The sequence below is a fragment of the Urocitellus parryii genome, chromosome 15, assembly GCF_045843805.1.
Source record: "Urocitellus parryii isolate mUroPar1 chromosome 15, mUroPar1.hap1, whole genome shotgun sequence".
Lineage (NCBI taxonomy): Eukaryota > Metazoa > Chordata > Mammalia > Rodentia > Sciuridae > Urocitellus > Urocitellus parryii.
Genome location: NC_135545.1, coordinates 14,126,665 through 14,150,551, shown reverse-complemented (window position 1 = coordinate 14,150,551; position 23,887 = coordinate 14,126,665). Strand labels below are relative to the sequence as shown.

Below are 23,887 nucleotides of genomic sequence, written 5' to 3'. Positions count from 1 at the left end.
CGTTTTGGGAGGGAGAGGCAGCCCGGCCGGTCAAAATAATAAGCTTGCTTTAATTTGATCTTAATTGGAGTCATGGTCTTTTCTTGCGTCCTGGTCTAACACTTGCTTTGGTTTTGTAAATTAACATTCTAATAATGTTCAGTTCCATTGATAAACTTTTAAAATTAAACTTAAACTCTTAAATAGTTTAAGTTGCATATACAATTTTATAATGTTAGATATATATATCTAACATTTTTTTTCTTATGTACCAGGGATTGAACCCAGGGTGCTTAGCCACTGAGTCACATCCTCAGCTCTTTTTATTTTTTATTTTGATACAGGGTCTCACTAAATTGCTTAGGGCCTCACTAAGCTGCTGAGACTGACCTCAAACTTGTGATCCTCCTGCCTCAGCCTCCCGAGTCCCTGGGATTACAGGCAGGCTCCACGGCATTGGGCCCTATATTTATTTTTTAGTTTGAATCATCCATTTTCCCAAGGGATTCTTGTAAATTTCAGTGCTCAAACAGTAAAATTCACTGAGTGGCGCTTTCCCTCTTCTTCCTTCCTTTTCTTCCTTTTGCCAAAAAAAAAAAAAAAAAAATGAGCTCCCAAGGCCATACCACGGGCGGAGGGAGGTCATGGGTAGGGAGGCTGCCTGAGCCCCGGCTCACCGAGGTGGACAGGGCTGAGCAGGATGAGGCAGGTGACAAGGGCTGGCAGGAGGGGATGGACTCGGGCCCAAGGGAGGTGCCACGCAGAAGTGTTGGGAAAATGGGGGGTGGGGGCAGGGACGGGTGCAGAGGTGGCCCCGGGTCAGTGATGGGAACAGGAGCAGCTCCCAGAAGGAAGGACGGAGCCTGAGGCCTGAGAAGGTGAACTGCAGCTGGAGGAGTCCCCAGAGAGGAATGAAGAGTCCCTGGGTTGGGGCCAGGGGAGGGCACTTAAAAAAAAAAAAAAAAAACTTGTGCAAAATCTCCATGACACGGGCTGACACCGTGTTGACCCTGCGTCGGGGAATCCACACGGCGCCACCAGGGGTCTCCTGAGCCTGGCTCAAGCCTGGCCTCTCCCTTGCTGTGTGGCCGGGACAGTGCCCTGGAGGACCGTCCTCTCCCCAGCAGAGTGGGGTGCGTGCGGCCCCCACGGCGATGAGGCTGCCCATCCCTGAGTCTCCCCCTGAACTGGACCTGCTCCTGTCGGGGCACCTTGGCGCAGGTGCCCAGCAGGCCCCAGGGCCCTTGGCCACCGGGGGTGGGGCAGGAGTGGGCAGGGGGGTGGAGTGGGCAGCGCAGGAGGGCTGCTGGGAGAGCTGCTGCTGAGGTCCCCCACGCTCCCTCTCCCTGCCTTCCAGAAACTTCTTTCGGCCCCCCCTCCACTCCCGCACTCGGGGACTCTTCTTGTGGTGTCTTGGGCCCCAGGGGCCTGGAATGGGACCCGTGTTACCAGAGTCTTGACCAATCTGAGGGCGTCCAATACCCAGGCCTGGCCACTTGGCCCAGAAGCCACACCAAAAAGGTAATGGTGATGGCGCTCGGGTCACAGCGCAGTGTAGAGCACTTGCCTGGCACGTGTGAGGCCCTGTGCGCCTTCCCAGCACCACCTACAGACGAATATTCACGACAACTAAAAATATACATAGATTAAAAAAGAAAAAAGAAAAGGTAACGGTGAAGAGCAAGACTGGGGCCAGATGCAGTGACACACGCCTGTCATCCCAGCGGCGTGGGAATCTGAGGCAGAAGGATCGCAAGTTCAAAGCCAGCCTCAGCAACTCAGCGAGGCCCTAAGCAACTCGGTGAGACCCTGTCTCTAAATAAAACATCACAAAGGGCTGGGGCAGGGGCTGGGGTTGTGGCTCAGTGGCAGAGCGCTTGCCTAGCATGCGTGAGGCCCTGGGTTCGTGTCCTGGCACCGCATAAAAATAAATAAACAAGTAAAATAAAGTATTGTGCCCATCTACAACTAAAATCATATTTTTTAAAAAGGTGGGAGGCTGGGATGTGGCTCAGTGGTTAAGCACCTCTGGGTTCAATCCCTGGTACCAATAAAAAGAAAAACAAGGACAGAACTTTAGTCCGTCAGTCTGGCCCTCCTGGGGAGGCAACGGGAGCCCCAGCACCCAGCCCTGATGGTGGGTGCTCACTGAGCTGTAGGTTTAAATAGTGGGAGAGTCGGGCAGGCGCGAGAAGTTGGCACTGTCACTTCCTCAGCTTGCGGTCTGGTTGATCATTATTTCAGTTGTGGACCCGCAAGGTGGCTTGTCACTTGAGGGGACAATCTCCATTTGCTGCTCAAGATGTTTATCTGTCAGGAGGAAGCAGTTTGGGATCCCAGATGGCTCAGCGGGGTCTGGTCGTGGCGTGGCCGGCGGCAGGATCAACTGTTCCTGGGCATGTTGTTGGTGCCTGAAGGCATCTGGGCCCTTCTGGAACAGAGTTTGCTGACGGTGTCCCTGCAAATCCTGTGTCAGTCTTGAAGGGGCCTCAGGTAGATTTAGGACTGATGGACCTGGTGTTACCAGTTTTTGGATGAACACTCCTTAGATGATGAACACACCCCCGTGCAGAACGAGCGGGTCGCACAATGCAAGCCAAGAAAGAGCGATCCAGAGTGAAGGCCAAATGCCCGCTTCCTCCTGCCTGAGGTCCCGCTGGGCATCCGCAGCCTCAGTGCGGCAGCCTGAGCCCTGTCGTGGCAGCGTCCCCACTGGGAATCACTCTCCGCTGGGTGGTGGGGGACTAGGACTAGGACCCCCCCTCCCTGCTTCACCCGTTGACAATGGGAGCAGTTCTGGAAGGAGGAGTAAGGAGGGAAACAGGACAGAGGTGGGCGGCGGAGCCACATGTGCCTGGGACCCCAGCAACCTGGGCTCAAGGCCAGCCTCAGCCACTTAGTGAGCCCCTGTCTCAAAATAAAGAGGAGAGGGCTGGGGTGTAGCTCAGTTGGCAGAGCGCTCGCCTGGCGTGCACAAGGCCCTGGGTTCAATCCCCACACCACAAATAAAGGGAATAAATTAATAAAAAGGAGAGGAGGCTGGGGTGTAGCTCAGTGGTAGGTAGGGTACCCCTGGGTTCAATCCCTAACCCCTAAATTTGTGAGAGAGAGAGATGGAGATTGATTTGGTACAGAATGATGGAGGGGGAGAGAGAGAGAGAGAGAGAGAGAGAGAGAGAGAGAGAGAGAGAGAGAGGCCTGAGAGATGAGGAACATGATCACACCGTTGAAGAGCTCCTGCCTTTGGGTAAACTGCTTCCTATCCAGCCTCCGTCTCCCCATCTATAAAATGGGCTGATCAGTGCTCCCCGATCTGAGTGCTGTGGTCAGGTCAGTGGTCATCCAGGCAGCCCAGAGGCTGTGGCTTTGTCTTCCCTGTTCCACTCCCAATCACGTGCCCAGCACAGTGCAGGGTGCATCAAGGGACAAAGAGGACACCATCCTGCCCCTGGGAGCTGTCTTTCCTACATTATGGTCCTTGTTACTGTTGTCCTGTTACAGAGCCATAAATTGGGGCCTCCTGGAGCTGGGGTCCACCCTGGGCAGGAGGCTCCAGGCTGAGAAGGAGGAGCCTGAGACCCAGCATGACCTGCAAGAACGGCACAGGGGTCCTGACTCCCAGGAAGAGGGGAACGGCCTGCCCCCTGCTGAAGCCCCAGTCGGTTTGCCTAGGGTCACCATTTCTGCTGTCCCTGGCAGAGTCGGGAAGATCCCAGCCCCTGCTAGCACAGGACGGGGGGAACAGCCGGGACCCCTCTCTCCTTCCTTGCCAGGAGAGGAGGGTAGAACCTCCAGGCTCAGCGGATCCCCAGAGGTGGTGGCCCCAGGCACGTCTCTGCCCGTCAGAGTCTTGGAATTCCCAGGCCATTGCTTGCATTCAGAAACCCGATATATCCACTGGCTTTCTCCATGACCAAAGGATCTGGGGGTTCAAGGACAACCTCAGGGTTCCTCGGATAGTCCTAGGACTTCTGCATCTGGCTATCTGAGCCTCTGGAAACATGCCTGGAGTCCCGGGGCCCTGCTGGACCCTGGGAGGTCTGGTCAGCCTCCTGAGGATCACAAGTTCAAGATCAGCCTCAGCGAGTTGCTGGAATAATAGGCACGTGCTGCCACAACCAGCCTCCCCTGTCACTCTAGGACTTTCTGGGTTTAGGACTTCAGGCCTCCTGGGAGTCTGGGTGCCCTGGGAATTGTGGGCTCACTGGTCTTGTTCCTAGTCCTCTGGGAACTGGGGATTTCCTGGGCATCAGAAATAATCTGGCCATCAGCAAAGGGCTCTTTGGCAGCTCCCAGGAGCATGGGAAATGAGGAGACCTTGAGCCTAGTGACTCCCGTCTAGGTAGATGTGCGCCCAGGGCTCCCATAAACTTCTGGGTGCATCTGGAACCTGAAATCCAAGGCCATTAGTCCACCAGCCCTCCCTCTGCTTGGGTTTGGCCTTTGGCCTTGGACTCCAGACTAGGGATCTGCCTGCTCTGCGTCAGCTCCTGGAGTTATGCCCTGAGGACAGGACTTTGCAGCCAGTGGGCGCCCAGGAAAGGGGAAATTCCTCTGATCCTGTTAGAACCGACTCGAGTCACGTTTTCCTAGAGGGGAACCTGATGCTTGGCGGGGTGCCACTCAGAGAGTGTAGACCCAGGGCCTGACCCCGTTGTCCGTCTCCAGAATCTAACCCCAACCCTTGCCCCGAAAACGGGGTGATCGGAGACTTGAAGGATCACCACTTCGCCCACCGAGGCCACTGTCCCAGAGGAGCGCCTGCGTGAGCCTGCAGGAGCGGGCGGTGCCCTGCGGCTGGGGTCGGTGAAGGTCTCCGGAGCAGAACCCAAGAGCCTGCGGGGCTGCGGGGAGGCCGGGCGGAAGGATCCACTTAATACAGATGAAGACACTGAGGTTCAGAGAGGTGAAGTCAGCGACTCTGGGATCTCAGCGAATCCGTGGCCACGCGGGATTCGCACCTGCGCCCGTCGGGCAATTCCTGCCGGGGGACCGGAGGGTCTTGATTTCCTGGGCATCAGGAATAATCTGGCGACAGGAATAATCTTGGAAGGGGTGGCTCTGTGGCCCCCGGGACCCTGAAAATGGCGCAGGCGGGCGGAGCTGGGAATTCTGAAGGATGTCACCGGGTCGGGGCGGCATCCAGCGTCCAGACAGGTCCCAGCCTGCGCATCCTCCAGGCAGACGCGACGCCCCGCCGAGCCAAGAGGGACGGGAAAGGCCGGCTTGGGGACCCGCAGCCCATCAGCACACGCCCTGCCCTCCAACCCCACGGTGGCTCGGACCCGACCCTATCCCGAGACTGTGACCTCGGGGAGCGACCACCTGGGGTGACTTTCAGGGTCCCCTCTAGGGCGGGCTGGGAGAGGCGGCACCACCTGGCGCCCGGTGCTGCACGCTGGGCGTGGTGGCCGCCAGCTGGGTCAGGCAGCCACGTTTCAGGAATATTTGTCCAGAGCCGCGCCTTGGAGGGAGGTGCCCTGGGCTTTGTGCCCAGATTCCCGGCGGGGCGTGGCCGAACCCCCTGGTAGTCGTCAGTGACCTTGCCGCACTGACCCCAGCGGGTGCGGGACAGGCCAGCGGTTCCTGGCTTAGCCGGAACCTGATTGTGGCGTCCTTGGGGACAAGCGGTCCCAAGGACAAGCGGTCCATCCTGGCTCTACCTGCGACTTTCCCTTCGGGGTGGGCGGTGTCCCCACCCAGGAGCCGGGGCCGCCGCTGAGACTCAGAGCTGGAGACCCGGAAAGTCTGCCCCCAGGGCTTCTGCGCTGGTGTTAAAAGTTAACTTTTATTTGGTGGTGACAAGCACACCTCGGGGGTCTATAGCACTGGGAAATTGCATCCTAAAAATGACCTTGTGACACAGTCCACATACAATAAAAGTCATCCTTTTCTAGGTTCAGTTCCACGCATTTGGTAAACACAGCTGTGGGCCGTGCTCACACCGCACCCAGCCATCTCCCCTTCGAGACCACATGTTCATAGCGCCTGACAGTTTCTAATCAGTTCTGCATTTGTCTTCACAAACTAGTTCTTCCTGCTCTAAAACTTATTCTAAAACTAAGTCTTCCTGCTTTAAAATTTAGAATTGTGAGCATGTGTGCCTATAATCACAGGAGACTGAGGCAAGAAGATCCCAAGTTAAAGGCCAGCCAGGGCAACTTAGCAAGACCCTGTCTCAAAACAAAAAGGACCAAGGATGTAAGCTCAGCGGTGGGGTTTCTCTGGGTTAAATCCCCAGTACAAAAAAAAAAAAAAAAAAAAAAAAAAGTTTGATGTAGTCTGGGGTCTTCCCTTTCTTTCTAGTACATATTTATTTATTTATTTTAACATTTTTAGTTTTCGGCAGACACAACATCTTTGTTGGTATGTGGTGCTGAGGATCGAACCCGGGCCGCGTGCATGCTAGACGGGCGGGCTACCGCTTGAGCCACATCCCCAGCCCTCTAGTGCATATTTAAAGCTATAAGTTTTCCTCTAAAGACTGCTTTAGCTGAATTCTATTTGCTTTTTTTATTTTAGCTTTAAAATTTTATTGAGATTCAGGTTTAGAACTTAACAACTTAAGGGCTGGGGTTGTGGCTCAGTGGTAGAGCATTTGCCTAGCATAAATAAAATAAAGGTCCATAAACACACACACACATGAATTTAACGACAATACAGTGTTATTTTGAATATATTTTAGGTAGTATTTTCACTTTCTTTACATGATTTCTGGCTATAACATTTTTGAAAAATAATTTTAGCTGTAGATGGGCACACTACCTTTATTTTATTTTTTAATGTGGTACTAAGGATCAAACCCAGGGCCTCACACATGTGAGGCAAGTGCTCTACCACTGAGCCACAGCCCCAGCCCAGTGGTTATAACTTTTAAGAATTTATACTTTCTACTTTTTCATGAGATGCCAATTACATACTTGTTAAAATCTTGGATATTTTTCCAATTGTTCTTATCTCAGTGTCAAAAGTTTAAAAAGTAGTGGGGCGTGGAACTCCAGGCTGTAATCCCAGTGACTCAGAAGGCTAAGACCGGAAGATCTCAAGTTCAAAGTCAGCCTCAGCAATTTAGTGAGGCTCTGTCTCAAAATTAAAAAAAATAAAATAAAATAAAAAGGTCTGGGGATATGGCTCAGTGGTAAAGCACTTCTGGATTCAATCCCCAGTATTTAAAAAAGTTTCATTTTATTTATTTATTTATTTTCTCTCTCTCCCTCTCGCTTTCTGGCACTGCTGGGGATTGAACTGGGGGCCTCATGCAGGCAGTCTACCATAGAGTTATATGCCCAACCTCATAATAATTTCCTTTGTGGCAAAATTAATATACTATCAAAATGCACAAATCTAGGCTGGGGTTGTGGCTCATGTGCTTCTCTCACATGCATGAGGCCCTGGGTTCGATCCTCAGCACCTCATTAAAAAATAAAAATAAAGATATTGTGTCCATCTACAACGAAAAAAAAAATAATTAAAAGAAAAAGAACTCTTAAAAAAATGCACGAGGGGCTGGGGAATGTGGCTCAAGCGGTAGCGCGCTCGCCTGGCATGCGTGCGGCCCGGGTTCGATCCTCAGCACCACATACAAACAAAGATGTTGGGTCTGCCAAATACTAAAAAATAAATAAATAAATATATTTTTTAAAAATGCACGAATCTTCAGCGTACCTTCATCGAGTTCTGGCAAATGCATAAAACTGCGGAATCCAGGGCATGGAATGCCCCCTCACCCAGGAAGCCGCCTCAGACACGCAGTAGTCTCCACGCAGCTGAAGTCACCCTAACCTGCAGAGTGTCTCCCTCCCCTCCCGATCCCGATCCCGATCCCCTCCTTCCTGGCTCCTCTCCTGCCCCATACCTGTTTCCTCCCCAGGTCCCTGTCTCAGAGGTGGATCCTGATTTCTACTCAAGCCCCCTGACCTGTCACCCACCCACCCACCCCTCACGCCTCCCCATGGTCTGGTTCTGCTCCAGCCCTGATGTCCCCTTCCCAGGTCCCTGCCTGCATTCCCACTGGGTTCCCGAGAACCTGAACTCCAAGAGACAACTGGGGGGATCCCTCTAAAGACCCCGTCTGGGCAGGGTGTGGTGGCACATGCCAGGAATCCCAGCAGCTCCAGGGGTGGGGGTGGGAGGGGATGCTAAGGGAGGAGGCTCAGCAGGTTCAAAGCCAGCCCTAGCCACCAAATCCCCAGAAACAGAGAGAGAGAGAACACACTGCTGCCCACACCTTGAGAGAAAGAACGGGTGACAGGTAGCTGGGCGGTGGCCCGCCAGGCGGTCAGTTGGGGAGAGCTGAGGGCGGCGATGGAGCCACACAGAAGACACCCTCCGAGATTTTATTAGGGGTTAGGAAGGTGTCCTGGGGAATCCTGTCTTCCCAGGAGTTTCGCCAAGAGCAGGTCAGACCTGAACGTAGGACAGGGTGATGTCGCCGTTGATCTCCAGCGTGTCCACTGTCTGGAAGGCCGGGAGGCGGTGGGAGTAGTCAAAGAGGTGCTGGCCGTTGTTGTAGACCTTGAAGCGATCCGTGCCACAGCGAATGGACAGCTGTGGGCAAGGGGCAGGCGTGAGGCCAGGCCAGGGCAGAGGCTCTGCCAGCAAGTGGGGGAGGGGACCCCAGACTCCTTTTTTTTTTTTTTGTTCTGGGGATTGAACCCAGGGGCACTTAACCTCCCAGCCGCATCCCCAGGCCTTTTTATGTTTATCTCTTTATTTTTCTGAGACAGGGTCTTGCTAAGTTGCTTAGGGCCTGGCTAAATTGCTGAGTCTGTCTTCCAACTTGTGGTCCTCCTGCCTCCGCCTCCCGAGCTGCCAGCAAGACCCCAGACTCACATCAAAGAACTGGCCAGGGCCAAACGGGTTGTGGGCGATCTTCCGCTCCTCAGAGCCCCAGGAGCCCCTCACACAGGTGTTCCGCACCACGGAGCCCTCCCCCATGCGGGGGTTAATGTGCAGAGCCAGGTCCCCCGAGGACCCCACCTTGAAGTTAATGGCAAAGCTGAGGACAGAGAAGGAGGGTCAGATGGGTCTCTAAGGAGCAGGAATGGGTGCCTGGGCTCCTGGGTCCCCCAGGGAGGAGGGCTGGGCCCCCCTGGACCTGGGCTCTGTACCTCTTGGCCGTGGGGAGCACGTAGCCCTTGATGATGATGGTCCTCCGGGCCGTCAGTCCCCCCTGCAGCCTCGCTGTGAACGGCACAGGCTGTGGGAGGAGAGATGGGTCCCGTCCACACGCAAGTCCCCAAAAGCCAGGTCCAAAGACACGTTTTCAGCGTGCAGCCCTCTTTGTTCTTGGGAAAAGTCCCCAAGCAGGTTCCTGCACCCCTCCCACCTCCAGTCTCAAGACCCTCCACCCACCACAGAGCTGACCTCCGGGGACCCCCACGGCTCAGCCCCTCCCCCCACCAGTCCCCCTCCCCCAGCCCCAAGCCCCTCAGGGTGCCATACCGGGTTGAAGGTAGGGGGTCCCATCATGGTCTGTGAACGGGAGGGGGCAGCCATGTTATTCCATGACAGTTGACAAATGCCCCCCCCCCCCGCTGTGCACACGTCCTTCTCCACCCTGGGTGCCCCCACTGTCCCCATCCCTCTGACGGTCCCGCAGCCCCGTACTCACAGGCAGGCTGCCCAGGTGGTGATGATTGGGCCCGGGACCCTGCAGGGATGGGTGGGGAGGTAAGGGACCCCGTCCCTCAGCCACCCACACACCTCCCTGGCCGCTCCTCTTCCGCCCGGGGGAGCCCTGGCCCCAGCAGGTACTTACATGGAGAGGTGGCAGGCCCATGGGTCCCTGTGGGAGCAGAGAGAGCAAGAGGACAGAAGTTATCAAGGGCGCCTGCCCCGGGGGCAGCCACGGCCACCATGGCCACCATGCAGGGGTGTCTGAAGTTCAAGGTTGGCCCCAGAGGACTGCCCCTGGGAGGAACTGGCCATGTTCAGTCCCGTTTCCCCTGAGCCTCCCCCACACCTTCAGGACAGCGGCTGAGGACTCTGCCCCTGCTGGCTGCCCAGGGTCCTCGGTCCCCAGTCCTGCCCGCTCAGCCCAGAGGCCGGATCTCACAGCCCCAGCACCTCGGGACCCCTGCCCCGCCACCCCATCACCCCATCACCCCATCTCCAGCCGCCGTGGCCCCTCATCCACATGCCCAGCACTGGGCAGGCGGGGCCCTCGGAGGCCCCCGGAGCGCCCTGTCCCCCAGGCCAGGAGACCCCTCTGCCTAGACCATCTTCCTCCCTCCCTCCTTGGTTTCCTCCTCCTTTTCTCTCATGGCCTCCTTTCTGCCTCGACCTCTGGTTTCAGCCCCTGTTCTGAAGCCTTTTAAAAATGGCCGCGCAGCTGTTTTCCTGTTGGAAACGAATCGGTGCTGCCCGGGGAGAGGCACAGGAGGGAGGCAGGAGAGCCCTGAGCAGGCCCTGCGCCTGTCACCGGCTCTGTGACCCTGGGCCCATTACTAAAGCTCTCTGGGCCTCAGTTCCGCATCTCACCACCATCAGTCACTGGGAGGATTAAAGGGATGTGGCAGTGTGCCCTCCCCACCCTGTCCCTGGGCCTCCTCATGGGTGACACAACCCAAAGTGAGATCAACAGTGAGTTCCTTCTTCCTGTGATTTGATCCTACATCTCTTGAGACCCCTGGAAACAAAATGTGCTTTTTCAACTGGTAAAAAAAAAAAAAAAATTGTGCTTTTTCTTTCTTCTTTTCTTTTTTTCTTTTCTTTTCTTTTTTTTTTTTTTTTGGTACTGGGAATGGAACCCAGGGGTCCTTAACCACTGAGCCACATCCCCAGCCCTTTTTATTTTCTATTTTGAGATGGGATCTCACTAAGTTGCTTAGGGCCTCTCTAAATTGCTGAGGCTGGCCTCAAACTTGCAATCTTCCTGCCTCAGCCTCCTGAGCTGCTTGTGCCACCCGTGCCCTTCTTCTGAGGCTGCCTGTGTGTTTTTGGACTCCGTATTGGACGAGGAGAGCCCCCTGCTGCTGTGTGCAGCTGTGGACAGTTCCTCCCATCTCTGGGTGATGGACCCTTGTGTACTCAGTCACCTGTTGGGGAACACGTGGGCAGCTCTGACTCTGGGGCTTGTTTCTTTTGAGGGTGCTGGGGGGAATGGAACCCAGGCCTCGAGCTGGCTGGGCAAGCCTCTGCCCCTGAGCTGCTGCCCTAGCCCTGGGCTTTTGTAAATGGGGCTGCTGGGGTGGTGCTGGGGTGCACGGCGGCCCTTTGCCTACTGTTCACAGAGTGACGTCCCTCGGCCATCGCAGTGTGGTGTGCCAGCTCTTTTCCAAGGACACTGTGTCTGCCGCGCTCCCAGCCATGTGGGAGGGCCGGCTGGGCCACCCGTCTGCCCACAGAATGCTCCTGAGGGCCTGACGGGCATGTAATGGCAGCTCGTGGCTTTGATTGAGGTCCCCAGGTGCGTTAAGCAACCTGTCGTGAATGTGTGTGCTGCTCACAAATTCTTATCTCACTTGCTGACTCCGTTCACACACCTTCTCCTCCAGGAAGCTCTTTCTTTGTGACCCTGTGACTAAGTCTTTCCTTTTCTCTCTCAAGTCCCCTGTGTGTCCTTGGCCCTGGCCCCGTCCCTCTGCCCGCGCCTCCCCACCGGGGTCCTGACCACTGGATGACGTCTCTGTCTGGCACAGAGCGGGCGCCTGGGTAATGAATGACGGTGGGGACAGGTTAAGGAAGGAAAGAAGCAAAAAAGGGAGGGGCCGGCACGCACCTGATTTGGGGTGAACTGGCCCCCGAGGAAGTTGATTGACTGAAGACGCAGGTCGCCGTTCACCTGCAGGTGGGTGACCATCTGCAGGGGCAGCCGGTGTCTAAATTCATAGAAAGGGTCTCCGTTGACCACCACCTGGGGCAGGGACAAGAGGGGTCAGCACGGGGACCTGGGGCAGGTAGGAGCAGGGAGCGGGGAACAGGCGTCTTCTTTTTGAACTTGGGGTCACGAGTGTCCCAGGGAGGTAACTGGAGAGCCTGGGCCTCAGGGACCTTGGAGTCCAGGGGTCAGAGATCAAGCTGGGGTCAGAAGTCAGGTCACGGAGGGTCCAGAGAAGAGGGTTTAGCTGGAGAAGGAGATCAGGAGAGGACACGCCCGAGGCCTGGCTTTGGCACCAGATGAGTGGGTTTAAGGTCTAGCTCTGACACGCCCTGGCTGTGTGACCTCTGGTAAGTTGCTTTACCTCTCGGAACCTCTGTTTCCTCATCTGTGAAATGGGAACCTGCTCATATCTGAGCTGGTCGGGAGATGCCACCCGACGTGACAGGGTGTGTCAGAGGCAGGTGGAGACCGGGTCCGTTGCTTGGTATAGCTCAGGCACCCGGTTCCATCATGATGCTAAGTGACAGGCACAGGGCCAGGATCCAGCTCCGTGGGACTGGGCACTTCCCACACGCTAAGCGCTGGATGTGGTGACCTCCACAAGGGACCTCAACAGCTCAAGGGATCCTTCCCATTGCCCAAGAAAATGAAGGCTATAGGTGTAGAGTGGCCAACTGGAACCTGAGCGTGGACAATCCCAGCCCAGATGCCGGGGTTAGGAATTTGGCTCCACGCCTGTCATCCCAGCAGCTTGGGAGGCTGAGGCAGGAGGATCGAAAGTTTGGGGCCAGCCTCAGCGAATCAGCAAGGCCCTGTGCAACTTAGTGAGATCCTGCCTTGAAATGAAAAAATTAAAAGGGCCAGGGCTGGGGCTGGGGCTCAGCGGTAGAGGCTCGCCCAGCACATGGGAGGCCCTGAGTTCCAGCCTCAGCACCACATAAAATAAATAAATAAAATAAAGCCAACTAAAAAAAATTAATATATATTTTTTAAAAAGGGCTGGGGCTGGGGCTCAGTGGTTAAGCATTCCTGAGCTCAATCACCAGTACGGGGGGGGGAAAAAGAAGAAAGAGAAGGAGGAGGAGGAGAAGGAGAGGAAGAAGAGATCTGGTGCTCAGACAAAGTCAACAAGAGCCTGGGCCTGGGGGTCTCCCACCACATCTGGTCCAGGAGAACACGCGCAAGGAGATTGGCCACCACAGGGACCTGGGCAGAGGGCAGAGGCCAGGGATCCTGCACGACCATTTGAGGTCACCAACCAGGGACTCCAAGCCACACGACATGGTGAGTGAGAAAAGAAATGGAAGGCAGTGGCCCAGAGCTGGCTGTGTACATACTTTAAATCAAAGGCAAGCACACCTGCCATCCCAGCAACTGAGAGGCTGAGGCAGGAGGATCACAAGTTCGAGGCCAGCCTCTTCAACTTTGTGGGCCCTACGCCACTTAATGAGACCCTGTCTCAAAATAAAAGATAAAATAAAAAGGGCTGGGAATGTGGCTCAGTGGTTAAGTGAACTTGGGTTCAATCCCTGATACCAAAATCAAAACAAAGCCACCCCTACGTGTGACTGATCAGCCTGCAGGCACCCACCCTCTTTGGACCTGGATCAGGCACACGGGAAAACAACATTATGAGCCGCCTGGAGCAGGCAGGGGATGTTAAGGTGTGACGGTGGCATTGTGTCTCTGCTCTTACAAATGGAGACATTTATGAATGAAATGACATAATGTCTGGGATCTGCTTTTCAATAACAGGGAGGCGGAGTTGGCGGAAGAGGAGGAGACGCCGTTGCACGGTGCGGGACACACCACGCGCTCTCTGTGCCTGGGGCTTCCTTTCCTGTGTGTCCAGAGCGCGGAGCAGGTGGAATAGGCAGGAAGAGAAGGAAGAGAAAGGAAAGGGAAAGTGAGGCAGGAAGGGGAAGGAAGAGAGGGAAGAAAAGAAAGAAGGGAGAAAGGGAGCCAGCTGGGGGCGGTGGCACACGCCTGCAATCCCAGCACCTCGGGAGGCCGAGGCAGGAGGATGGGGATTCAAAGCCAGCCTCAGCAACACAGTGAGGCCCTAAGCAACTTAGGAAGAACCTGTGTCTAAATTAAACATGAAAAAGGGCTGGGGATGTGGGTTCAATTCTGATACCAAATACAGAAAGAAAGAAAGGGAAGAAGAAGGAGGCAGGGGGCAGGGAGGAGGCTGGGGGGGTGGAGGCCGAGGGAGGCACCCAGCCAGACCTTGTAGTGTTCCGCCAGGATCATGAACACCAGCTCAAAGGGGGCCCCCTTGCTGAAGGGCATGCTCCTCTTCCTCTCCTCGTCGCCCCAGCGGCCACCCTGCTGTGAGTTGAAGACCACCTTGTCCCAGCCATCGAAGCGGGGATTGAAGTGGAAGGCGATGTCCGCCCCTGGGCCCTGCCCCACCGCGAAGTTCACCTGGAACCTGGTGAGACAGACGCCAAGGGCTGATTCCCCGGAGGACACCTGCCGCCCACAGGGACCTCTCCAGGGAGCTCTGTCCCCACATTCTCTGCCCCGGGCACTACTGACCAAGCCAGGAGAGGAGGTGGTGACCTGGAGTTCCAGAGATCGACTCCCACAGCAGCCCCTTGGCTCGCTGCTCCTTCGAGGCCACCTTCCCCACCCCTCCCAGCTTCAACTATTTGCTCTGGGGACTCCTGAGGTCACAGTTGACATCCATGGGTTGACATCCATTGGAGTTTCTCTGCTCCTTCCTGGACCCCGACATTCCTTCCCCACCCACAGCCAGAGAAGCTGGGAACGCCCAGGTCAGAGCACCTTCCACACTGCCCATCACACCAGAAGTTATTCCAACAGGGCAGGACCCGGCTGCCACAGGGCCTTTGCACTGGCAGTTCCCTCTCCTCTCTTCCTCCATTCCTCCCTCTCTCTCATCTTGGAGGTGGCAAAAAAGCTCCTACAGGTGGGCTGCAGCACCAGTTCCCTTGCAGCCCAGCCTGGTGGGACGAGGTGGGGGTCCACTTACCGCTGCATCTTCTCATCGGCCACTCCTTGGATGTAGATGGACATTCCGATTCTGAGGCCGCCGGGGATGGGCTGGTTGTAGGGCAGGGTCTGAAGAATGGGCCGGTGAGGGTGTCAGAGGCCATGGGACAGTCGCAGCCCTTCCCCCTCACCGAAACAAACCCCTTCTGGCCCCGAAAGCAGGGGACATGAAACTGGAGTGAGGAAACTGGGGGATGAAGCCTGAGCGTCATGATGGTCGGGGGTCCCCCACGGGTTGGAGTGTGGCTCGGAGAGCAGCTAAGCCAAGGCCTGGGGTGGGGCCTGGCTGGCATCTCACCGGGTTGTAGGTGGGCTGGTAGCCCGGCGCAGGGACAAAGGCCATCTTCAGAGGCTGCGCTGGTAGCTTGTGCTCGAGAGGAGCTAGAGGAGAGAGAAAGTGGCAGATGGCAGGCAGTGGGTGGCCCTTATAGCAGAGGCAAAGGGAGTGGCTGGCAGGGAGGGCCGCGAGGTCCTTCTCCCAGGGATCCCTGAGCACACACTGGCTTTCCTGGTGGACACCCGTCCCCCCCTGCCCGGGCACAAAGAGGAAGTGCTCCTAGACTTCGGCCTCACCAGGGCCTTATCAGAGCCCATAAAACCCTGCCCAGACTCTGTTGGCAGAGGGAGGGTGGGACCAGGCACAGGGCCAGGGCAGGGCCGCAGGAGTGGCCTGGACAGCTGGGTGGTGGGAGCAGCCGGAGCTCCCGACTCTGTGGAAGGGTGGTGGCCCGAGCCCTGGCGCCCGGCAGGTCCCCACAGTTTGAGGCGTCCTCGGGACAGTGCGTGAGAGCCCACTCAGAGCCAGGGGTTCCGCCCCGGTCCTGCCTCCACAACTTCTCGGCTATGCCGTCCTGGGTCCTTACTCCGGATTCGCCCCTTTTCCTGGGGCTAAAACAGAAGTGACAGTAGCCACTCCATAGATCCTTAAAAGGAATCGCTAAACTAATAAATGCCCAGAGCAGGCTGGGCATGCAGAGGGCGCACAATTAATGTTTGGTCTCGGCACTCATTCCAGACATAAACCAGGGAGGCTGGGATTACATACCATAAGAAAACCCAGCGGGGGGCTGGGGCTCCGCCGTGGAGTGCCCGCCCAGCATGTGGGGGCCCTGGGCTCCATGCCCCTATCGCCAAAGATGGCCAGATTCCAGCAGGGGGTCCCCTCCGCTGGGGAGTGAAAGGCACAGACAGTGGGCACAGCTCCCAGCAGCAGGGAGGAGACCAGGGGTGGGTTCTTGGGGGCTTTCAGGCCCAGGGAACCCCACAACCTCGCTCCCTCCTCCGGGGACGTCCTGTTGGCCCTGGCCACCGGCAGCTGCAGGTCACCGTTCCCGCGGGCCATATCCCTAAACCACCTTCACCACCGCCCTCCCTGGAGCCCGGGAGCACCTTAGCCCTGCCACCTGTCCTCTCCCAGTAAAGACACAGGTTCTTTTTTTTTTTTTTTTTTTAAAGAGAGAGGGAGAGAGGTGAGAGAGAGATAGAGAGAGAGAATTTTTAATATTTTTTTTTTTTAGTTCTCGGCGGACACAACATCTTTGTTGGTATGTGGTGCTGAGGATCGAACCCGGGCCGCACGCATGCCAGGCGAGCGCGCTACCGCTTGAGCCACATCCCCAGCCCCAAGACACAGGTTCTTTATAATGTTTTATTGTCCAAAGAGTGAAGAGAAGGCCCTGGGCTTGAAATCGGTGTCACAGGCAATACACTGAGGGACACTCGGAGACCGTCTCCCATCCGCTATGCAAAGGGAAGCCGGACCCCAGGCGCCGCCGGCTGGGGACCCGAGGGCTCTCAGAGTTTGGAGAAGGTGACACTTTTCGCGTCCTTCTTCTCCATCATGGCCTGCACCGACTTGACGATGTCCTGGGTTTGCAGCATGCTCATGTTCCAGGTCGCCTGCACAGAGAGGGCCACCAATCAGAGCACAGGCGAGGCTCGCGCGCACCAATCAGAGCACAGGCGAGCTAGCGCGCACCAATCAGAGGACAGGCACCCGCAGCCCGAGCCCCACGGGCTGCCCGAGCCTTACCATGTACTTGAGGCCCTCAGCCACTGGGTGGTCGCGGGAGTAGAGCAGGTTGATCTTGGTGCTCTGCACGGCCACCGGGCTCTTGCTGGCAATCTCGGCCGCCAGGGCCAAGGCCGAGTCCAGCATGAGCTCTTTGTCCGGGAACACGCGGCTGCGACGAAGGGACAAGAGGGGTAGGGACAGGCAACTGGGGAAGGGCGGATGGGGTGTGGCCGCTCACAGAGGACCCCAGTAAAAGGGCCCGAGGACAGGAGGGTGCTGGCCCCCAAAGGAAAAAATCCTGCTGAGGACACACAGCCCCAGCCTGGCGCTCCCGCACCCACCTGACCAGCCCACTGCTCAGGGCCTCGTCGGCCATCATCTTGCGGCAGGTGAAGGCCAGTTCGTTGACCAGGCTGCAAGAGGGAAGCGTGGGTCAGAGACGGCTGTCATCTGGGAGATGCCCTGTGGTCCCCTCCCAGGGTCCCCTCACCGCACCCACCTCTGGTTCCCGATGATCTTGGGCAGTCGCTGTAGTGTCCCCACATCGGCAGCCAAGCCCACGTCCACTTCCTGGGGGGCACAGAGGTGTCAGGGTTATTCTGCCAGGGGTGCCCCCAGGACACCGCCATCAGGGGCTCCCCTGCCACACGCACACCCAGGCAGGTGCCCTGATCCCTGCCCTCCAGGTCTTCCCTTTGCCACATCTTTCTCCAGAGCTACGCCCTTCCTGACACCTTTACCATATCAAGGGTCTCCATCCTGCCCCCCACCCTCTCCTGCAGGCCCTCAGCAGTGACCCCAGCCTCCGGCCTGGGTCACCTCGTCCCCACACCCCACCTCCCCAGCTCCTGACCTCACCGGGACCGCCTGCCCCTGGCTTCCTTATGGCCCAGCCTCCCTTCTGAAGGTTCAGTTCTGACCCTCTTCCCGGAGGCCCGAGGGCAGGCTCCCTGGCCCACCCTGGCCCTGCTCTGCTCCGGCTCACTGCCCAGTGGTGTGCAGGACCCCGGAGGCAGGAGCTTAGGGGTAACTCACCTTCACCTGGAATACAGCGTCCTGGGCACAGTAGCGGATGTCACAGGCGGTGATGAGGTCCACACCTGCGGGGGGCAGGGAAGCTGAACATCACCCTGCGGGACCTGGGGTGGCATCTGGGGGCCAAGTCTAAGGGTACTGGTTGTGTCTGGGGGCCACTGGCCCAGGTGGAAGGGCACGAGCCAGCCAGCGTGGGCACCCTGGCAGCGGGTAGCGGCAGGAGGCCCAGGCTCACCTGCTCCGATACAGTTCCCGTGGATGGCAGCGATCACGGGCTTGGGGCACTGGAAGGGAATGGGAGGGTCAGGGTCAGGGTGGGCCACAGAGAGAGGCCACAGAGGATGCCCTCCAGCCCCCTGAGTCACCTTCTCAATGACACTGAAGGTTTCTTGGTATCTGCTGATGAGGTCACGCAGGTACCAGCTGATGCGGGCCACATCGTCTCCTTCGGGCTGCAGGAGGTCTGAAGCCATGTCCATGAGGTCGATACCTGAAGAGGAGGCAGGCGGAGGCTCGCCCAGCCCACCAGGACCCACCCACCATGGGTGGGAACCCCCACATCAGCACAGTACAGAAGGCAAGTCCCACAGACTCCCAGGGGATGACCTTGAGCGTGAGCTGAACAAAGACTGCCACCAAGGCACTGCTGAGTCTGCTCAGCCACCCAGTGAGGTGGACCCTAGGACGCACCCAGTTTGCTAGTGGGTAAACTGAGGCACAGAGAGGTGGCACACTCACCTAAAGTCCCACCAGCTTGTGAGCAGAACTGAGGATTTGGTTGTGTGCAGTGGCACACGCCTGTAATCCCAGTGACTCAGGAGGCTGAGGCAGGAGGATCACCAAGTTCCCGGCCAGCCTCAGCAACCAAATGAGGCCCAAGCAACTCAGTGAGACGCTGTCTCAAAATTTTTAAAAGGGGAAGGCTGGGACGTGGTTCAGTGGTTAAGCATCCCTGAGTTCAACCCCTGGGACCACAGAGCTGGCTCCAGAAGACTCATTTCCCTCTTATCCCAGGTGGGCACGGACTCAAGGTTTATGGCAAAATTGAGTCAATGGTGGTGATCTTGCCTCGGAAGGCAAGACCCAGATGGAGCAGATATTATGGCTCCCATTCAAGATAATCCTGAGTTTGACTTCTGCCCCCCCAGCCATCCTCTCTCACTCTGCTCCTGGTCCCCCGTTCCCACCTGTCCTAAGCTGGTCCCCACACTCAGCCTGTGAAGCCTGGAGTCAGGTTAGAACCCCCTCTTCTTCCCTTCCATCCCACTTTCTTAGAATAAAACACCAAGTCCTCAGCGGGGGTACAGCTAAGTAGTACAGCACCTGACCTGCACGCTCTAGGCTACGGGTTTCACCCCCAGGACTGAGGCAGGAGAACTGCAAGTTCAAGGCCAGCCTCAGCAACTTAGTGAGACCCTACCTCAAAATAAAAAGTAAAAAGGACTGGAGATGGGGTTCAGTGGCCAAGCACCTCTGGGTAAAGATGGGGTTCAGTGGTCAAGCACCCTGCACCCAAAATAACAACAATAAAGCCTCCTGAAGGCAGATGGGGCTGCAAGGTTGTGGAGATGGAGCCCCAGAGGCCCAAGCAGAAGCTGGACGGCAGCGGCGTCAGTCACCACTGCTGTGTGCTCCGTTTCAGCAGAGGTCACGCATCTGACCAGCCTGCTGGCGACTTGGGCTCCCACACTACATCTGAGGAGCCTGAATGACTCATCAAGAGCTAGGACAAGCCCAGTATGACGGCCTCTTGCGATACCACCTTCCACTGTGTGTGTGTGTGTGTGTGTGTGTGTGTGTGTGTGAGTGTGAGTGTGACTAGGGACTTTACACAGGGCAATCTTCTACGGAGTGACAACTCCAACCCTCATTTTTATTTTGAGGCATGGTCCTGCTAAGTGGCCAAGGCTGGCCTCAAATGCGCCATCCTCCTGCCTCAGTCTCCCAAGTAGCAGTTGTGCCCTGCTTCTCCCTAGTTCTTCTGGTTTAACTGCCCTGGACCTGCCGAGGCTGACGATTGCCACTGCTTGAAATAAAGGGCCCAGGTGTTGGGACCAAGTGTCCCCCTCCAAAGCAAGAACACTGCAGGTTAGTCGCTGAGAACTTCTAAACATCCTTCATAACCCTGCTGCCACTCACCCCCGTGAAGCCACAGCAATAAACAGGTCGCAGTGTTAACGCTGGGCACATAGGAATGTCCTGCAACTTCCTTCATTTAATCTTCATAAACCCAGTGAGATTGGTCTGGTGGGATATCCATATTCTTCAGATGAGGAGCCAGCAGCAGAGAAGTGAGGGGACAATGACAAGTGGTAGAAGTGGGGCTGCCTAATGCCAGAGCCCTTTCTTTTTTCTTCTGATTTTAGGGATGGAACCCAGGGCCTAATCTGTGCTAATAACATACTCTCCCTCTGTCACACCCGCTCCCCTGAGCCCTTGCTTTTAACCAGCACCACAGTCACCTGGGTCACAGTTGCAGTGGTTAAGATCAAGGATTCTGCTGGGTGTGGTGATGCATGCCTGTGATCCCAGGGACTCAGGAGGCTGAGGCAGGAGGATTGCAAGTTTGAGGTCAGCCTCAGCAACTCAGTGAGACCCTGTCTCTAAATAAAATATAAAATAGGGCTGGGGAGATGGCTTAGGGGTTGAGTGTCCCTGAGTTCAATCCCCAGTACCAACAACAACAACAACAAAAAAAAAATCAAAAGGACTGGGGATGTAGCTCAGGGTAGAGCATTCTTGAGTTCAATCCCGGGGGAGGCGGGGGCGGAGAATAGGACCTTGGATCACAAGGTCCACTCTATCATTGGATCACTGTGACCCTGAATTTCTTCTTCTGACCTTCAAGGGCTTGCTGTTAAACACAGGTCAAGAGATAGCCACAATCAGCCAGGAGTTGAAAATGAGAGCCAGAATGAAACCTCATCTTTTTTTTTGGCACAAGGTGACTGACCATTTTTTTGTTTTTAGTACCAGGGATTGAACTCAGGGGTACTCAACCACTGAGCCAGATCCCCAGACCTTTTTAAAAATACTTTATTTAGAGATTGGGTCCATTAGGTTGCTTAGGGTCTCAATAAATTGCTGAGGCTGACCTTGAACTTGTAATCCTCCTGCCTCAGCCTCCCAAGTCAGTGAGATTACAGGTGTGCACCACAATACCTGGTTTTCCCCCTGCCCTACAATACCAGGGATTGTATCCAGGGGTGTTCTACCACTAAGCAACATCCCCAGCCTTTTCTTTTTTCAAAGACAGGGTCTTATTAAGTTGTCAAGGTGTTGGGGCTGGCCTCAAGCTGGTAATCCTCCTGCCTCAGCCTCCTGAGTCGTTAGAAATACAGATGTCCACTAGCATGCCCAACACATATTCTTATGATAACACACTTGGTTAACACAGCAATAGATTCAGAGTGGTTAAGTGCCTTGTTCAAGATCACAGATCCATGACAGAAACCCAAACTTCAGGGCCTAGGACTCTGTCATGTTCTGTTGGACTCATCTATATAACATTTTTTTTTTTTTTTTTTTAGTAGAGGTGCTGGAGAAGGAACACAAGGTCTCATGCATGGCAGGCAACCACTCCATTGCTGAGCCACAACCCAGCCCTCTATATTTGAGTGTTTTAAATTAGGCCTTTAAAAAAATTTGATGAAAATTTAAGTTAGAGTCTGCTTAAAACCCTAATGAAGAAGCACTCCTTCTGCTCTGTCAGCAGCAGGGTGCTGGCAGCACAGTACCTGAAGAGAACATCTTTCCTGCACCTGAGATCACCACAGCCCGGCAGTCAGAGTCTTGAGCTATCTTGTTGAAGCATTCCACCATCTCTCTGTGGAGAAGCACAGAGTGAAGGCCTACATCTGGGGTGCCAACCCCCTGCCCTGATGTCCATCTCTCCCAAGGCCACTCTGACCGGTCCCTCTACCGCTGCCCCTTCCTCCAGGATCTACAGGCCAGACCTCCAGAAGGCCTTGTTCATGGCATTCCTCTTGTCTGGTCGGTTTAGCTGCACATGGAGAATGTGTTTCTCAGCAGGTGTCACCAGAAGGGACTCATAGCTGTGGCCTGAGGCTTCGCAGGGGGCTGCTCTGGAGGCCTGCTCTTGGGCAGCAGAGCCCATGGGGCGAAGGCTAACACTGAAGTCCTGCTGGGCGGGTACTGTGAGTCCTGCAGAGAGAAAGGAAGACCCCCAAATGGGGACATCACATCTTCAAGAGCAGAGGACACACACCTCTGTGACTCTAGGTTGGAGAAGACAAGCCCTCGGAGACCTAGGGTTAGAGGGATACGGGCTGTAAGATTGGGGGACACTTATTGTGGGTCATGACCCAGGACGGAGACAAGCTGTCAGCGACTCCACACTGCGAGGCGCGAGCTTGCAACAGGGGACAGCCCTTCCTCGGGCAGCTCGGACCCTCGGTAACCCCGACAGCCTTCCTGCTTTACGGCTGCTTTGACAGCGCGACGCAGCCATGGACCCCACATAGGTCCGGAGTGACTCACGCCGCATCAGCAGGTGGCGGAGACTGCGAGAAGCCACCATCGCTACTGCCATCGTCGCCGTCCCTGGGACTGGTTCTCCGGAGAACCAACAGGAGGAAGTCAAGGGGCGGGGACAAAGCAGCCTACATTGGGTGAAGGCACGGAAGCCGCAGGCTAATCGGCAATGACGCCTTTCTTTCGCCATCTTTACTAAGGGCAACCGGAAGGAGGGCGCCTGGGGAGGGCCCTTTGCCCCAGTGGGAACCCGGCCTCAGAAAGTTGCGCCCGCGGCCGCCGCTGGGCGAAGTTCGCCGCCGCGCAGCTGGGCCACGTGGGGGAGCGGAGCTGAGCCTCAGTTACATAACCTCAACACAGCCGCCGCAGCCCGGCAAGTGCATATTTGCATGTGTAAATTAATCTAAGAGGAAAAAATTACTTGTAAATTAATCTAAGAGAAAAAATATTACTTTTTTTTTTTTTTAACACCTCTTTTGGTGTCTCCAGAAGAGGGTCCAAAGGAGTTTACAGAGAGGGCAACTTGACTCAGGATCAATGAGTCCCTGGCACAAGTCATGGAAGTGAATTTTTCAGCAGGTGTCAATAAAGGCACAGATTTTATAGAAAAGCGAAGGATATGCATGCATTCAAGGAGAGCAGGCAAGGGGCACACGCCTGTAATCTCTGCAACTCGGGAGGCTGAGTCAGGAAGATGGCAGGTTCAAGGTCGGCCTCAGCAATTTAGTGAGACCTTATTTCAAAATAAAAAGGGAGGGTGGATGGGGACGTGGCTCAGTAGTTAAGCAACCCCCTGGGTTCAGTCCCCAGGACCAAAACAATCAGGGGAGGATGCAGGCCATCTGGAGAGTAAGGGCCATCTGGAGAGTGAGGGGAAGGTTTGTAGGGATGACCTCAGTCTGATGGTTTTGGTGGTACCAGCCTTCTCCCGGTCCTTAACTGATAGGCCTCCATTATCTGATCAGTAGGTAACATTGGAAAGTCCCCCAAGTTACAGGCAGCAGGGGCTGCTGCTGCTGCTGCTGCTGCTTCTTAATATTTTTAGCTGTAGATGGACACAATACCTTTATTTTTTTGTGTGGTACTGGGGAATCAAAACCAGTGTTTCACCTGTGCTAAGTGAGCACATGTGAGCCACAGCCCCAGCCCCCCCATAAATATTTTTTAAAAATATCTTTTCTTATTTATTGAGTTTCCTTTTGTCTTAACATTATTTTAAAATTTATATTTTGAGGGGCTGGGGATATAGTTCACTATATAGGATATAGTGCTTGCCTCATATGTAAGGCCCTGGGTTCAATCCCCAGTACCACAAGAAAAAATTATATTTCGAAATAATCCTTAAATTTTTTTTTTTGAAATTAGATGTGGAAAAAATTTTTATTTTACTTTATTTTAAACATTAAAAAAATTATATACATGATAACAGTGGAATGTATTACACACATTATTACCCATTTATAGCACAAGTTTTCATAACTCTATTGTATATAAAGTATGTTCACGCCAAACATTAAAAAATT

At 55.3% G+C, this 23,887-nt stretch overlaps 2 protein-coding genes across 2 annotated transcripts; both read right to left on the bottom strand.

Moving 5' to 3' along the window:
* Positions 1 to 8,360: 8,360 nt before the first annotated feature.
* Positions 8,361 to 15,325, bottom strand: Lgals4 (galectin 4). Its single transcript, XM_026412181.2, has 10 exons — positions 15,120 to 15,325; positions 14,802 to 14,890; positions 14,033 to 14,237; positions 11,702 to 11,836; positions 9,740 to 9,766; positions 9,593 to 9,631; positions 9,424 to 9,453; positions 9,090 to 9,178; positions 8,812 to 8,977; positions 8,361 to 8,526 (listed from the first exon to the last, which is right to left on the bottom strand). The coding sequence occupies exons 1-10, from the start codon at positions 15,162 to 15,164 to the stop codon at positions 8,380 to 8,382; spliced, it is 972 nt and encodes a 323-aa protein (XP_026267966.1). The 5' UTR covers positions 15,165 to 15,325; the 3' UTR covers positions 8,361 to 8,379.
* A 997-nt stretch (positions 15,326 to 16,322) lies between these two features.
* On the bottom strand, positions 16,323 to 22,482 carry Ech1 (enoyl-CoA hydratase 1). Its single transcript, XM_026412138.2, has 10 exons — positions 22,371 to 22,482; positions 21,827 to 22,034; positions 21,608 to 21,696; positions 18,236 to 18,360; positions 18,106 to 18,154; positions 17,871 to 17,935; positions 17,335 to 17,405; positions 17,177 to 17,248; positions 16,854 to 17,004; positions 16,323 to 16,720 (listed from the first exon to the last, which is right to left on the bottom strand). Exons 1-10 carry the CDS (start codon positions 22,420 to 22,422, stop codon positions 16,616 to 16,618), a joined length of 987 nt encoding a protein of 328 aa, XP_026267923.1. The 5' UTR covers positions 22,423 to 22,482; the 3' UTR covers positions 16,323 to 16,615.
* Between the last annotated feature and the right edge of the window lie 1,405 nt (positions 22,483 to 23,887).

What these genes read in the sequence shown, in the direction of transcription:
- Lgals4 (XM_026412181.2), bottom strand. Translation starts at nt 15,164, where the DNA reads ATGGCCTTTGTCCCTGCGCCGGGCTACCAGCCCACCTACAACCCG. An exon ending in ACCACCTGGGCAGCCTGCCT is followed by an intron (nt 9,454 to 9,592) that starts GTGAGTACGGGG and finishes TCCCGTTCACAG; the next exon opens with ACCATGATGGGACCCCCTAC. An exon ending in GCCCTGGCCAGTTCTTTGAT is followed by an intron (nt 8,527 to 8,811) that starts GTGAGTCTGGGG and finishes CCTTGCCCACAG; the next exon opens with CTGTCCATTCGCTGTGGCAC.
- Ech1 (XM_026412138.2), bottom strand. Translation starts at nt 22,422, where the DNA reads ATGGCAGTAGCGATGGTGGCTTCTCGCAGTCTCCGCCACCTGCTGATG. An exon ending in ACGCTGTATTCCAGGTGAAG is followed by an intron (nt 17,406 to 17,870) that starts GTGAGTTACCCC and finishes TGTGCCCCCCAG; the next exon opens with GAAGTGGACGTGGGCTTGGC. An exon ending in CTGAGGGCCTCAAGTACATG is followed by an intron (nt 16,721 to 16,853) that starts GTAAGGCTCGGG and finishes CTCTCTGTGCAG; the next exon opens with GCGACCTGGAACATGAGCAT.